At 48.9% G+C, this 13,230-nt stretch overlaps 1 protein-coding gene across 1 annotated transcript in view; it reads left to right on the top strand.

Annotated features, from left to right (window-relative positions):
• LOC116945510 (inositol 1,4,5-triphosphate receptor associated 1-like) overlaps positions 1-13,230 on the top strand; it is a 126,868-nt gene that overhangs the window by 84,821 nt on the left and 28,817 nt on the right. Inside the window, exons 11-13 of the mRNA XM_076069385.1 lie at positions 96-164; positions 3,579-3,671; positions 11,892-11,929. Coding sequence (XP_075925500.1) covers positions 96-164; positions 3,579-3,671; positions 11,892-11,929 — 200 coding nt within the window. The remainder of the gene's footprint in view (positions 1-95; positions 165-3,578; positions 3,672-11,891; positions 11,930-13,230) is intronic.

The following is a 13,230-nucleotide window of genomic DNA, read 5'->3' as shown; positions in this document are numbered from 1 at the left end:
AGAGGACCTCGCCAGTCTCGCGGGCTCCCCGTCCGCGATTACTTTACCTGCACCGTTGCTTTGCTTTGCCTGTAAAGAAGTCTGCTTCATTCCAGGTCTGTCCCCTCGGTCCACTCCCTTTCCACTCCCGTCATGTGGCACGTCTCTGGCTGGCACACCACCAGGTAACTTCACAACGTACACGATGCCTAGGGTTGCCACCTGCCCTGTTTTTTTTTTTTTCCCAGGACCGTCCTCTGTTGTTGCTGTGCTCACACAACACGGATCTCCCCTTGTAAAATAGCCGGGCAACTGGCTAAACGGGATCATCCGTGTAACTTTTGAAAACACTGCTGTTATGGGAAATCTGTAAGCCTTTCCATGGACATTAAATGTCCCAGTTTTGTCAGTTGTGTAATTCAAGACAATGCGTTTACATGTATTTTTCTCCTTTTCTGATATTGTGAGATAACCAGCTTCCTATATGGCCAAGTTTTTGAACCTCAGAGGTGGTAATCTTAATCCCGTGCCATAGCCACACCGGCATGCCTCAGTTAAACCTCGAGTGCCACGGGTGCACTAAATTGAAAGCTCATTTCTTTACAGCTGCTTCGTGTTTAGTTTGTTGTCCTTCCTCCGCACCTCCGATTAGCACGGTTGGCTACGTACGGTGCGAAATAAGTTCAACAAACGTTTCATAGCCACATCAACGTGCCATAGGCGCCCTGGTTTCTTGAGGTTTCTACCAAGTTGAGAGCCTGAAGATGTTACGCCATTTGTTTGTCCATATGGTACCCATATGCGGCGACGGAGCTCTTATGCGGCAACGGAAGCTCATTTATTTTGGCATGCTAATCTCTCTCCCGAATCTTTCTCTCCCTAATCTCCCCCATTAACACAACTGACGTGCTTGCGTGCGGGGATGGGACTCCTTTCCAGCTCGGACCCCGCCTGCTTGCCCTTGGCCAACATCTATAACCTCTAGTCGTAGCAGCTCTCTCGCTGTGTTCTTCCTGGTTCAGCAGTTCTACTGCTGGATTATTTTTTTTACCGCCTGAGGACGATCCCTTGTGTTGCAATCGAAACGTCGTGATGTATTATTTTTATTTTTTATTTTATTTTTCTACCTACGTGACTTTACCGAAAGAACCAAAGAGCATAATAGAGGTTATTTTGGGTTAGGTGGCGTGAATATAAAATGTCTCGTAAAACCCACCACCACCCGACACAGCCAATAAGTAAGGTTTGTCACGTAAACAAAGCGTGCCAATGTGTTACCAGTTCAGCACACCGGTGTGTTGGAGAGTAAACCCACAACGTTTACAATTCGAATACCGTGACTACAACCAGCCTCATCAGGCAACAGGCAGCGACAAACATTCCGGGTATTCCTGCCTCGGCCAACATTTTTTCTCCACCCATGGCGGAGCCCGGCGGGCAGGGTAGATTGCACATGGGATGACTCAGCACGCGCAATTATTCCTATTGTTCATCTCATTTACCCTGCCGTGTCTATTTATATGTTTTGCTAATAGCGTAAATAAGCGTCCCCGTTTACAAGGAGGTCACAGTTTACCGTGCGAGTCAGTTGCCGAGGAGAAAACTCATCCACGAATAGAAAATGTGGGGACGTGCACAAATACTTTGCCCCCTAATTGCCAGCGTCGTTCTTTCCAGAAGCAGGCAGGGAAGCAATTAGGTCACTTGGCGTGCGTAACGTACATTGCTGCTCTTGTCACTGAGTGGCACGCTGCACATGTACAGTTTTTGGGAATGTTATTCTCTTGTTTTTTTTCTTTTTCCAAAGTATACACTTGTTGTGCGAGGAGGTCCTGGGGCTAAGGTGGTATCGTAGGGGCGTTAACGTCACAGGAAGGGGGTGCCCGCTTAAATGGGGTGGAGCGGTGGTGCAGGGGGGGGTGCCGCGGTGGCGAGATGTTAACTACCTCGCTTGGTATACAGAAGGTCGTGGGTTCGATCCCGATCCCGATCCTGACGCCTGTATATTTTGATGATTGAAAGGTTTTGGGTTAGATCGCGTAAATATAAATGTGTCGTTAAACTCGCCACCACCCGACATAGCCAATTAGTAAGGTTTGTCACGTAAACAAAACGTGGCAATTCGTTACTAGTTCAGCACGCAGGTGTGTTGGAGAGCAAACCCACAACATTTACACATTTAAGTACGACGTTTCGCCGGTAATTACAACCAGCCTCATCAGATGACAGCCAGAGTTCTGGGGAAAAATCCTCCTGATCAAAACCAAAAAGCTCTTTTTTATAATATTGGTCGCGAAAGCCTACGTGTTAAACTGTATATTTAGTCTTTAAAGCTTTCGTGACTGCAGGAATTCATATTCTTTGGGTCTTTTGGTAAAGCCACTTCCGGTTGAAGACGATTGCTTGTGTTGCGATTTTTGTCATTTTTTTCTATCAACGTGGCTTTACCGAAAGACCCAAAGAATATTTATATTTAGGATTGTCATGTCTATCTCCCTGTAGTTGCAAGGATTTTTCTCCGAGTCCTCCGGTTTTTCCCTCCACATTTACAAACATGAATGAAGAGTATTTGGCTGCTATAAATTCCCACATTGATAAAGCCACTTCGTTGAGTTATCACTTGTGGCCAGGTCGCTTCTGAAAAAGAGCTACGTAGCTCAGTGGGCCTGAGGTGGCACTACAAGCCCGGTGACCCGAGTTCAATCCCTGGCAAGCGGCTAACGTCGGTGGTGAGTGATGTTTGAACCCGGTCCTGGGCCACTCGCATCACCAACCTTGCACTGAGTATGGTCAAACAAACGCTATGACCGAAAAGCGTGGGAACGCCACGATTCTGCAGTGGGCTGATAAATGGCTGCAAATGTACACGACTGATAAGTTGATTATAGCACGGTGCAATGACGGCATTCACTTTGCCATGAGCAACTTACAAAGTGACAGCTTGTCTGCCATTCAGGTGATACGCGCGTTTTGTATTCCCTGTCATCCTTCAAAAGTCTCTTGATTTAAACATGAAAAGCCGCGGACATTTGTTAGTCACGTGGGACTTAGCTGAAGCTTAAAAACCCACAGATAGGAGGTGTCACATTCTGCTCCAATAGGATAGTAAATTGAATATGCAGGGATTGGAATCAAGATAGCAACCTCTCGTCAGAAATAAATCAAATCACCTATCTAGGGGCTGCTTTGGCAGCAGTGTTAAAAGAGCCAACTCAAAGCCACTCGCCACCTTGTCAATATCGCCACATAATAGCGGTAAAATCAACAGCAGGATCAAGGCGCTGAGCGGCAGTGGCCCTGCAGAGCTTAGAGAGAGAGAGAGTTGCAGAGAGATTGACTCGTTTGTAATTGCACTGTGGGGGGTGTGGGGGAGCGATCTGTAACAGCCGGTCTATTGGGTTCCTCTTTACACCCTGCCCGAATAAAGAGCCCTTGGCCTGACAGAGACTCGAGTACATTTACATCCCCATTAAGCAGCAATGCCAATGATGAAGCCGGCGAGTTTCGAACGCATCGCACTCTTTGACGCGTGCGTGCGTGCGTGCGGTCGAGCGACGCCTCTTTAACGCCTCGCCCTGCCGCCGTTCTGTTGTCGTCAGCGCTGCCGCCCCCGTTGCCCGCTCGGGTGCCCCCTCTGTGCGCCCCGGCACCCTGCCTCGACAGCACCGCCGACGCAGGGGCCTCCGCCGAAGGTGAACGGGTTGACTCCGAGCGGCGCCACGCGACGCCCGGAGCCCGGAGCGTCGCTCACCGCGGTTCAGTTTTTTGTTCGGGGATTTCGTTTTAATTCAGATCGGCGCAATGCATGTCGGCATCAAGAATCTGTATTTACACTGGAGGAATCTGATGAGCTATGAAGCTCTCTTTCGCTGATGTCCAGTGTGGGGCAGGTAAGAACGTTACAGTAACAGTACAACACACACGATAGGAGTGCAAAGCACAGCAAAGGTAAACAGATCACCCAACCACGTAAACACATTTCAACGAAACTATCCCCATCCTACCAGGTAAAGCCCACTGAGTGTATTAACTTATTTCTCAGAAGCCACCTGACCGCAAATGAAAACTCAACAAAGTGGCGCATCACGTGGACATTTATAGCAGCAGAATAATCTCGATAATCTCAATGCACGTTCGTAGAACTTTTTTTTTCGCACCATGTGTAGCCAACCGTGCTCATCGGAGGTGCAATGTAACGCTGCACGTTTCCGTTTTTGTCCTCGGTTCACCTCAATTGTGCTACGGGAATCGCGTCGTGAGGTGAAGAATTGACGTGGAAAATCTTTCGGAGCAGCAGCACACCCCATACGTCAAGTGGCAAACGTGTATCCGTGACACAGTATAAGGCCTGCATCGCCACACACCTTGCCATGAGATTAAAACGCGCGTCGGTGAAAGCGCTTTTTTAAAATTTCTCATGTCTGCTATTCGTTCCAGATTGAGTGCAAAACCAACTGTGACTATGATGATGTTTTTTTGGTGCACAGTCACCAACTTGCTACACTACGCTGGAGAACCCGGTTTATGATCAAGTCCAGATTCTAACTCAGGATGTCAACGGCTCTGGCTCAATGTCCCGACCCCCTTATCAACATTCTCCACCTCGCAACGTACATTGTATTTGTTTGGTTGGGAAATGATTCGCTTTCTCCTGCCATTGATTAAATAGTCAGGCTTTGGCGTCGCGTTTCAATTCAAGAATTGCTTCTGTTTTATTTAGTTTTTACCGTCTCGTTAGGATGGTGAGATGTTAGCTACCTTGCCTGGTATACAGGAGGTTGTGGGTTCGACCCTCACGCCTGCTGTATATTTGGAGTGTGCGTGTCTCTCTCTCTCTCATCATCACGGTGGCTAAGAGATGTTAGCTACCTCGCCTGGTATACAGGAGGTTGTGGGTTCTATCTCGACCCTGTGACGCCTGCTGTATATTTGGAGTTTGCGTGTCTCTCATCATCATCACGGTGGCTATGAGATGTTAACTACCTCGCCTGGTATACAGGAGGTTGTGGGTTCCATCTCGACCCTGTGACGCCTGCTGTATATTTGGAGTTTGCGTGTCTCTCTCATCATCATCACTGTGGCTAAGAGATGTTAACTACCTCGCCTGGTATACAGGAGGTTGTGGGTTCTATCTCGACCCTGTGACGCCTGCTGTATATTTGGAGTTTGCGTGTCTCTCTCATCATCATCACTGTGGCTAAGAGATGTTAACTACCTCGCCTGGTATACAGGAGGTTGTGGGTTCTATCTCGACCCTGTGACGCCTGCTGTATATTTGGAGTTTGCGTGTCTCTCTCATCATCATCACTGTGGCTAAGAGATGTTAACTACCTCGCCTGGTATACAGGAGGTTGTGGGTTCGACCCTCACGCCTGCTGCTGTATATTTGGAGTCTGCTCGTGCATTCAGAGTATTTGGCCGCGATACATTTCCACGTGATAAGAAACTTTGTCGAGCTATCATTTGTGGCCTTCTGCAATGGAGCTACATAGCTCAGCGGGCCTTAGCTGGTAAAATAAAAAATAAGTTTAGTTTTAGTTGTTAGTTTTGTGCTGTGTCGCTTGCACTGTCTCGTTTGCTCAGTTCGCCTGTGGGTGACACATTTACCGTCTGAATATCCATCGCACGTGATTTGCGTGAAATAAAATACAGGCAGTCTCCGCTTTACGACAGTCCACATTTGCGACGTCTGTATGACGCAAAGCATGGATCGATTTGCGGGGCATCCTCCGACTCGACTCCGAATGTATTTGACCAGTCGGTCTGGTTTCCGATGTGACTTGGCGTGGAGCTTTTGTTATTCTCGAGTGCTGTTTTGGATGTATACCTATGAAACCCTGTTAAATACGGCTGATAAAAGGAAGAACACATAGGGCAAGTGACGTTTCTCCAGTTTCTGCTGTCTATGGGAAAATAGGGGTCCGATTTATGACGGCGGTGTTTCCGGAAATGCATTGCGTCGTAAAAGCCGGGACCAAATGAACACGTAGGCTTTCGCGACCACAATTCTGGCAAATCGCCTAAAGAAGCTTGTTGTTAACCACCAGATAAACGTCGTGCTCAATTGGCAAATGTTGTTGGTCCTAGTCGCCATCACACCGATGTGCTGAAGTGATAGCTAATCGGCATGTTTTGTTCACGTGCCAAACCTTACTAATTGGCTGTGTCGGGTGGTAGTGGGTTAACGACACATTCATATTTACGCTCTCTAAGCCAAAACCTTTATCGTGAATGTATGATTAGAGCGGGGACTGCCTGCAGTGGATTCGTGTGCATTATGAGCCAATGCTAAGTTATGGGCTTAGCATGTAATTCTTTTTGAATGCAAACATGTTTTCACCGTGGTAACTTTAAGACGAACATTTTCTCACACCAATACATTCAATGTTGCCCAAGTCAGAGAACTTAAGTCTCCCTGTGAAGTCACATTTGGCAAATCCTTCGATGACGAACTTCAACACGGGTAAAACTAATTATTTGGCGAAAATGTGTTGCCAGTATCGATAATTCACATTTGTAAGTCGCATTTCATTCGTGGATCCCAAAGCGCCAGCTTGTTTGGAAAGCAGGAAATAAACAGAACCTGCAGGATAAACGGCCAGAACTTAGCGGGTGAAGGCCAGTCTGCAGAGGTGAGTTTTCAAGACAGACTTAAATATCTATAACGACTCTGGTTGTCTTTACCACCAAAAGGCAAAGCGTTGTTCCACGGTCTGGGAGCTGCACTGGCAAAAAGCCCCATCACCCCAGGGACAGAGCCTTGACCTCGGTGTGCTTAGAAGAAGGTGATCCCGAAGATCTCAGGGGCTTCGTTGCAGAGTCAACACGGACCAGTTCCTGCAATTATTGTGGGGCTAACCCATTGAGAGCTTTCTAGGCCAGGCAGCGGGTTATCATCTGGATATCGTGTGCTGTGACAGATGGGACAATTGCCTGAAAACCTTGCCTGTTAAGGCCTGCGGTGTTGTTGACTACGGGCGTTTGAGTTTTTTTTGTTTCCCGTGATGTTTTTTTTGTTATTTCTCCACGAAGCGCTTTCGTGAGAAGACGCGAAGGTCGCGCTCGCAAGCAAGGAGATCATTCGATCGTCCAAACGACCCTCTAAAGTTGAAACGCCATTCTCGTTTTCGAACCGCGGATGGAATATATCCAAGCATTCAGTTTTGGAGAAAGAGTTTAATATTTAGCGATTTAAAAAAAAAAAAAGTATTTAAAAAAATCGCGCACTTCCCATTCCCCCCTAGAACATGATTTGTGCCGTCACCATTGATGCTGACAATATTGCGCAATGCCCAAGTGACGTTTCAAAGTTAACCAAATTAGTTGTTGACACGCATCTTTGTTTCACGAAGAAAGCGCCATTGACCAAAAAGGTCACCTGTTGTATACACTTTTCTTTTTAAGGCCACACAAAGTGTTGCTGACAAATGCATTGAGTTTTGTGTGTTTGAAGCTTTAACACGTTGGCTTTCGCGACCAATATCATCCATAATAGAGTTTTTTTGTTTGGGTCAGATCGCGTAAATATATAAATGTGTCGTTAAAACCCGCCACCACCCGACACAGCCAACTAGTAAGGGTTATCACGTAAACAGAACATGCCTCTCCAACACACCGGCGTGCTGCACTAGTGACGAATTGGCCACGTTCTGTTTACGTGACAACCCTTACTAGTTGGCTGTGTCGGGTGGTGGCGGGTTTTAACGACACATTTATATATTTATTCACCCGACCTAACCCCAAAAAAAACCTCTGTTATGCTCTTTGGTTCTTTCGGTAAAGTCACGTAGGTAGAAAAATAAAATAAAAAATAATACATCACGACGTTTCGATCGCAACACAAGCGATCGTCCTCAGGCGGAAAAAAAAATAATCCAGCAGTGGAACTGGCGGTACACCGGTGCAGCATAACACACCGGTCCTCGTAAAACAGTCCGGAATCAAAATCTGAACCGACATTCGCCTTCCGACTGCTTCGACATCACGAGAACTGATTTTGACGCACCCCCACCGCCCGGTTAATCGCGGGGAAAATAAAGAATGGTTGCTAAAAATGTCCTTTTTTTTCATATCGCGCACCACCGGTTTACCGCCAATACGTCCAAACGCTCAGCCTTTGAAGAAAATTTCGCACCCACGTTTATTCAAAAGGGTCGTAACTGGAAACGTTTAGAGGGCGCTTAGCCACCTTTTAGGATGATCGCTTGACCTGAAGCTCGCTTGCAATTGCCAAGGGCTGGTTTTTAAGGACACGTTTGTGGATAGAAGTGTGTTTTGGTCTGAGCTTCGTTTGTATCAACAGATGGCAACGGTAACATTCCTGTCCCGTCGTCGGCCAGTTAAACAAAAAAGGGCCTGCACTACTGCACTGCCGCACTGCTACGTGATCTTGACAAGCGTTATAAATAACTGAACTCACTTGAGTAGGTTGGTACGTGGGGAAAACACCTCGTTTTTTTAATATCTAAATCGTAAGTTTAAAAAAATGCAAGGACAACGCACATTGTTAATTAACTCGTGTACTGCATTATCTTCTACCAATCCCTGGAGGTCCGTGCTATGGACTTTCCCTCATTTGCAAGCAACAAAGTAGATAAGCAAACACATACGTCGTCTTCGTATACCCGCCTCTCCACGTAGAAAATAACAAATTACAGAACCCCAGCGGCCTCACGCTCTTCTGCAGTGATTCCGTACAAACAGTACTAAATCAACGTGGCTGACACGATGCACTCCCAGATGGCCGTGGGAGCCTGATGGGTTGTGCGAGAAAAAAAAAGTTTCATTTTTTTTCCTTACACGGAGAGACCGATAACATGAAAGAGACATATTGTCTGCTTATATATATTTATTATTTATGTTCTCCACAATGGCTCTGATGAGTATTCTTTTGGCTCTGCGTCCTATGGGCCCAATGTGTCTCTGCCCAAAGACGGCCTTTGTCAGCCGTGAGGTCCGAGAGGGATTACCCGAACCACGGAGTGATCAGGAGAGGCCCTGGTTGTGTGGCCTATAGGCATTGCTCAGCATTGGGCTATGGAATGAGGCATGACTGCTGATCTCGTCACGGAGCAAGAATCATCACCGCTAACTCCGATCATCCTCGCAGCAGCGGCTTTTGGCTGCTGGCCTTCGAACGTCGTGCACTTTCAGACGCGCTTCTGCGGTCCGTCTGGAATGCTCTTCCTTCCGATATTTGGAAGCCACTAGAGATCGAAAACTACTTTCTTTAGCACTGCTTTTTTTGTGTTTCGTTTGTTGTTCTTCCCCCGTACCCCTAATTAGCACGTTTGGCTACGGACGATGTGAAGGAAGTTCAACACACACGTACTTCCATACTTGCTTACATTGATTTGTTGAAATCGATTCGAGAGGTGGCACAGCGGGCCAGAGTTCAGAGCGCTGAGCCGGCACTGCTGATATCCTACGTCCATCCATCACATTAACATTGCTTCTCAGCTGGAAGCGTTAAATATCACATCTCCCTTTGACCGTGTAGACCAGGTCACGTGAAGGGATTTCAGCAGTAGCTCTGCGGTATCCGCTGCCGTGGGCCGGTCTCTAGCACGAATGGTTGCACTGCTCTGCGAGAAGTACAAATCGATTCTTTATCTCCCGACTTGACACACAGAGCACAACTGGGTTAAACCTGAGGGCGCATTTGAGAAGGCATTGCTTCTACCCCTCGCAGTGCATGAATCAAATCACGCGCTGAGGAATCGATTGCTTTAAACTCGTGCAGTCGCTTTCCTTCGGGGCTAAATAGAATGAACGAGACAAAACAGAAAGTCTAAATTGAGAGAGAGTAAACGACGGGGGCAGACAGGAGACACGACTGTGTAGACGCTACAGGTTAAACAATACAAATGAGATCACTGCAGACGAGACGGACGAGATGAGGATTGGCTCAATCGCTTGGGACGGAACCACGGACGAGAAGAGGCGGGACACACGTTACCGGGCAAGTGACATCGGGCAGTTCAAATGTGAGGAGCAAATACAAATGAGGCAGCGAGTCGAGGCGAGACTCTTAAAGCCTCACCTCGTTTCTGGTTTCCCCATTCTCCTCTTCTCCCCCACCCCCCCACTGCTTACCACCTTAATCATTCTTATTTTGTCTGCGGCTCCTTTCCTTTGGTTAGACGCCTCGAGCGAAGGCACTCTGTAAATGTAAAATGAGATGCCGCACAAAACGGTGGACACAAATTGGTACGCCGAGGGCCACCGCACAATTCGTGTTCTTGTGTTTAAAAAGTCATCGCGATGGACTCCTGACGCTGAGACTTTGTGGTCAGCACCTGTCGACCGTTGCTCCTAGGGGGGAAATAAGAAGATGAACCCAGCCACCGCGGTTACGTTACTTTATTTCCTGTTTCATTTGCTTACATTCCCCCCCCCTTCCCTCTCGCATGTGTGTGTGTCGAACTTCTTTCGCACCGTACGTAGCCAAACGTGGCAATCGGGTCGGGGAGGGGGGGTGTGCGTTACCGTCGTCATTGTCATATCCCATCGCAAGGTGTGCGCTGGTGTCGTGCAAAGATCCCCCGTGTAGTCTTAACGCAGCGTTGGGCCAAGTGCTGTTTGTTCCCCTTCCCCGTGAATCTGCTGCTCACGATTGTTCACCCCACACAGTGGTAGCGCTGTTGAGGCCAAGAGCCTCCAGACGGACACGTGCTCGTAATCTGCGCCATCCCCCCCCCCCCCGGCGATGTCCGTGTTCCATGGAATAATAATAATAATGCGGCGAAACATTGCGATCGTCAAAATCGTGACAATCAGTCCCACCACACGGAGGGCGAACCGGCGATATGGTAACGACAGCGGCAAGAGAGGGAGGCTTTGCGCGCTTGATAGGCGATGCTGGCGGGGGAGGAGCTGAGCGCGAGGCTTAACCGTTGAGCGATGCAAGATAATTACCCGTGGCATTTGCTGCTCAAATCTCAATTTCGTTCAGTATACATCCTCGCAGTCTGCGAGGCAAGTCGCGAGAGCTGTGAAAACTCTCTAAAGGTGAAAAAGAGACGTCCCAGGGAGCTGAGAAGCGCGGAGAACGAATGGTCGTTGTCAGGGCCATGAGACAGCTACTGCTGAGATCCTGGATACCACTCTCCTGCGCTGTCTTTGAGATGAGCCCAGGGTTCATCATTGCCTCTTGCCTTGACCGATGGTGCGATTGAGCTGGGCGGTGGTCGCTACACAAGCCTCTGGTTCAGCATCGTGGCGACAGCGAGGGTTGGTGGACCGCACAAATGTTGAGGAACTGCCCTCCCGTGCGCGTGCAGCAAAAAAGACGTGCCATCCACCGGCTCCATTTGTTTGCTTCTCACGCGCGCGGGCTTTTTCCAGGTGCTCCCGTTTCCTCCCACATGTAAACGCTCATTAATTCGCCAATAACACCTTAAGAGAGATATATAGAGGACCGCAGAGCTTGGGCAGTTGTTGGCAATGGCTCATTGCGTGGCTGCCTTCCTTGCGTGTCTGTGGTCCCTGCTCGCACCTCCGAGTCGTCCTCTCCGTCTCTCCGAGTGAGCGAATGCTGTGTGGCGCCGCGTTCCAGATAAAAAAATATATATAATTATTGTTACCACGTGACAATACGTACAAGCCTTTGTCAATCCGCTGCTGCACAAAGGTCACTCCACGCGCAACGTTAGCCGTGGCGGTTGTTTGACCATACTTCACCGCGCCGTTAAGTGGAGGTTAGTGAAGGGGTGGGTGCCGGTGGTGTGTGGTGGGGGAGTCCAGGACTGGTTCAGATACCACTCTCCACCGATGTGAGTCGTCGCCGCGCTCGATATACACACAGTGCTCGCCACAAATGAACCACGATACCTCGCTGATGAGATCGCGATCGCCGTTCTTCCTCCTCCCCCCTGGTGGTGTTAATGCGAGGTCTCTATCTCCTCCTGCAGGTGGAATCAAGAAAGGCCCCAAGCCGCTGGTCGAGACGGTGAGAAGCATCTTGTATGTATGTATGTTGGACTTCTTTCTCACCGTACGCAGCCAGCCGCGCTAATCGGAGGTTCTGTGTTTGTATGCATGTTGGACTTCTTTCGCACCGTACGTAGCCAGCCGCGCTAATCGGAGGTGTGCAATGCTGTAAATCTCCCCAACGTGTGATCCCTGGACCCCCGGCGGCTTGGGACACGGTCCTGGGGAAACTCTGCAGATGCTTTAATCTTTTTGCCAACAAAGCACCGGACGTTTCACTCCCCAGTCGCACTCTTTTTCTACTTAACGTTTTACGGCGCCCCTGGAGAAGTTTTAATTTCGAACGATCTGTCGTTGGTGCTGTGCCGTGGTTGTCCACGTGGAAGAAAAAAAAAATCTCGACTGTGTGGGACGGTGGTCGGGGGGAATCCACGGGGGCTGGCAAGCGCTGCTGGCAAGTGTTGCTGGAGACGGATTGGTTGTTGTTCCATCTCACGTGGGGGCCTCTTGCCTTCGTAAGTGATTTGTTTTTGGGGTCAGATGAGTGAAATACCAACTTTAAAGTGACTTCCAGAAGTGTGCCTTCCTTAAATTAACACGCAGCGTCGATTGCCTGACCAGGAATTACTCTGCGCTTACCGTTGATGGTGTGGAATGATTGAACCTGTCCTATTGTGTTATTTCCGATGGCCAAATGAAGAGCGACTATTGGAGATTCGTTTCAAAGTGATTTAGACATTTAATTGTTCAATATAAGGGTTGGTGAATTGCTGATCCGTCCACCCACGCACGCACCCTCCCACACACCCACATAGCCTTAACCGCTGAGCCACCGTCCCCCACATGAATAGTGACACACACGCACGCTTACTCATGCACTCACCCACTTACTCAATCATCTACACAACAACAACAACCGCCATTCGCCACTAAGTGGCGGTGATGTCACCACGACGCTTGTGCCAGGCTATGTTCGCCTTGAGGCCACGTGAAGTGTCGAACACCCGCTGGCAGGAGGTCACGGGGCAGACCGAGATGCCACAGGTCGACTGACTGAGACGATTGGCTGATGCACCACCTGTGCCCCCTACTGTGCCAACTTGCTGTGCTTTAGCCACCCGGCGCTCCACTCGTTGTTGTGAGCGTCGCTCCTCCCCCCTCCGTTGTTGTTGGAGGGCGACTTCCTCCAACTGCCCAGTCGCGTCCTTCACGAGCCTCCTCCACAGAGGCCGATCTTGACACCGCTGGTACCAGTCATCGGCAAGTCCACTCAGCTCCACATCCTCCTGTACCATATCAGTCCATCTCTTCTCTAGCCCG

Source organism: Petromyzon marinus, chromosome 24 (genome assembly GCF_048934315.1).
Source record: "Petromyzon marinus isolate PM22_M1 ecotype Great Lakes invasive population chromosome 24, UKy_Petmar_22M1.pri1.0, whole genome shotgun sequence".
Taxonomy (NCBI): domain Eukaryota; kingdom Metazoa; phylum Chordata; class Hyperoartia; order Petromyzontiformes; family Petromyzontidae; genus Petromyzon; species Petromyzon marinus.
This window is presented reverse-complemented; position numbering and strand designations above follow the sequence as displayed.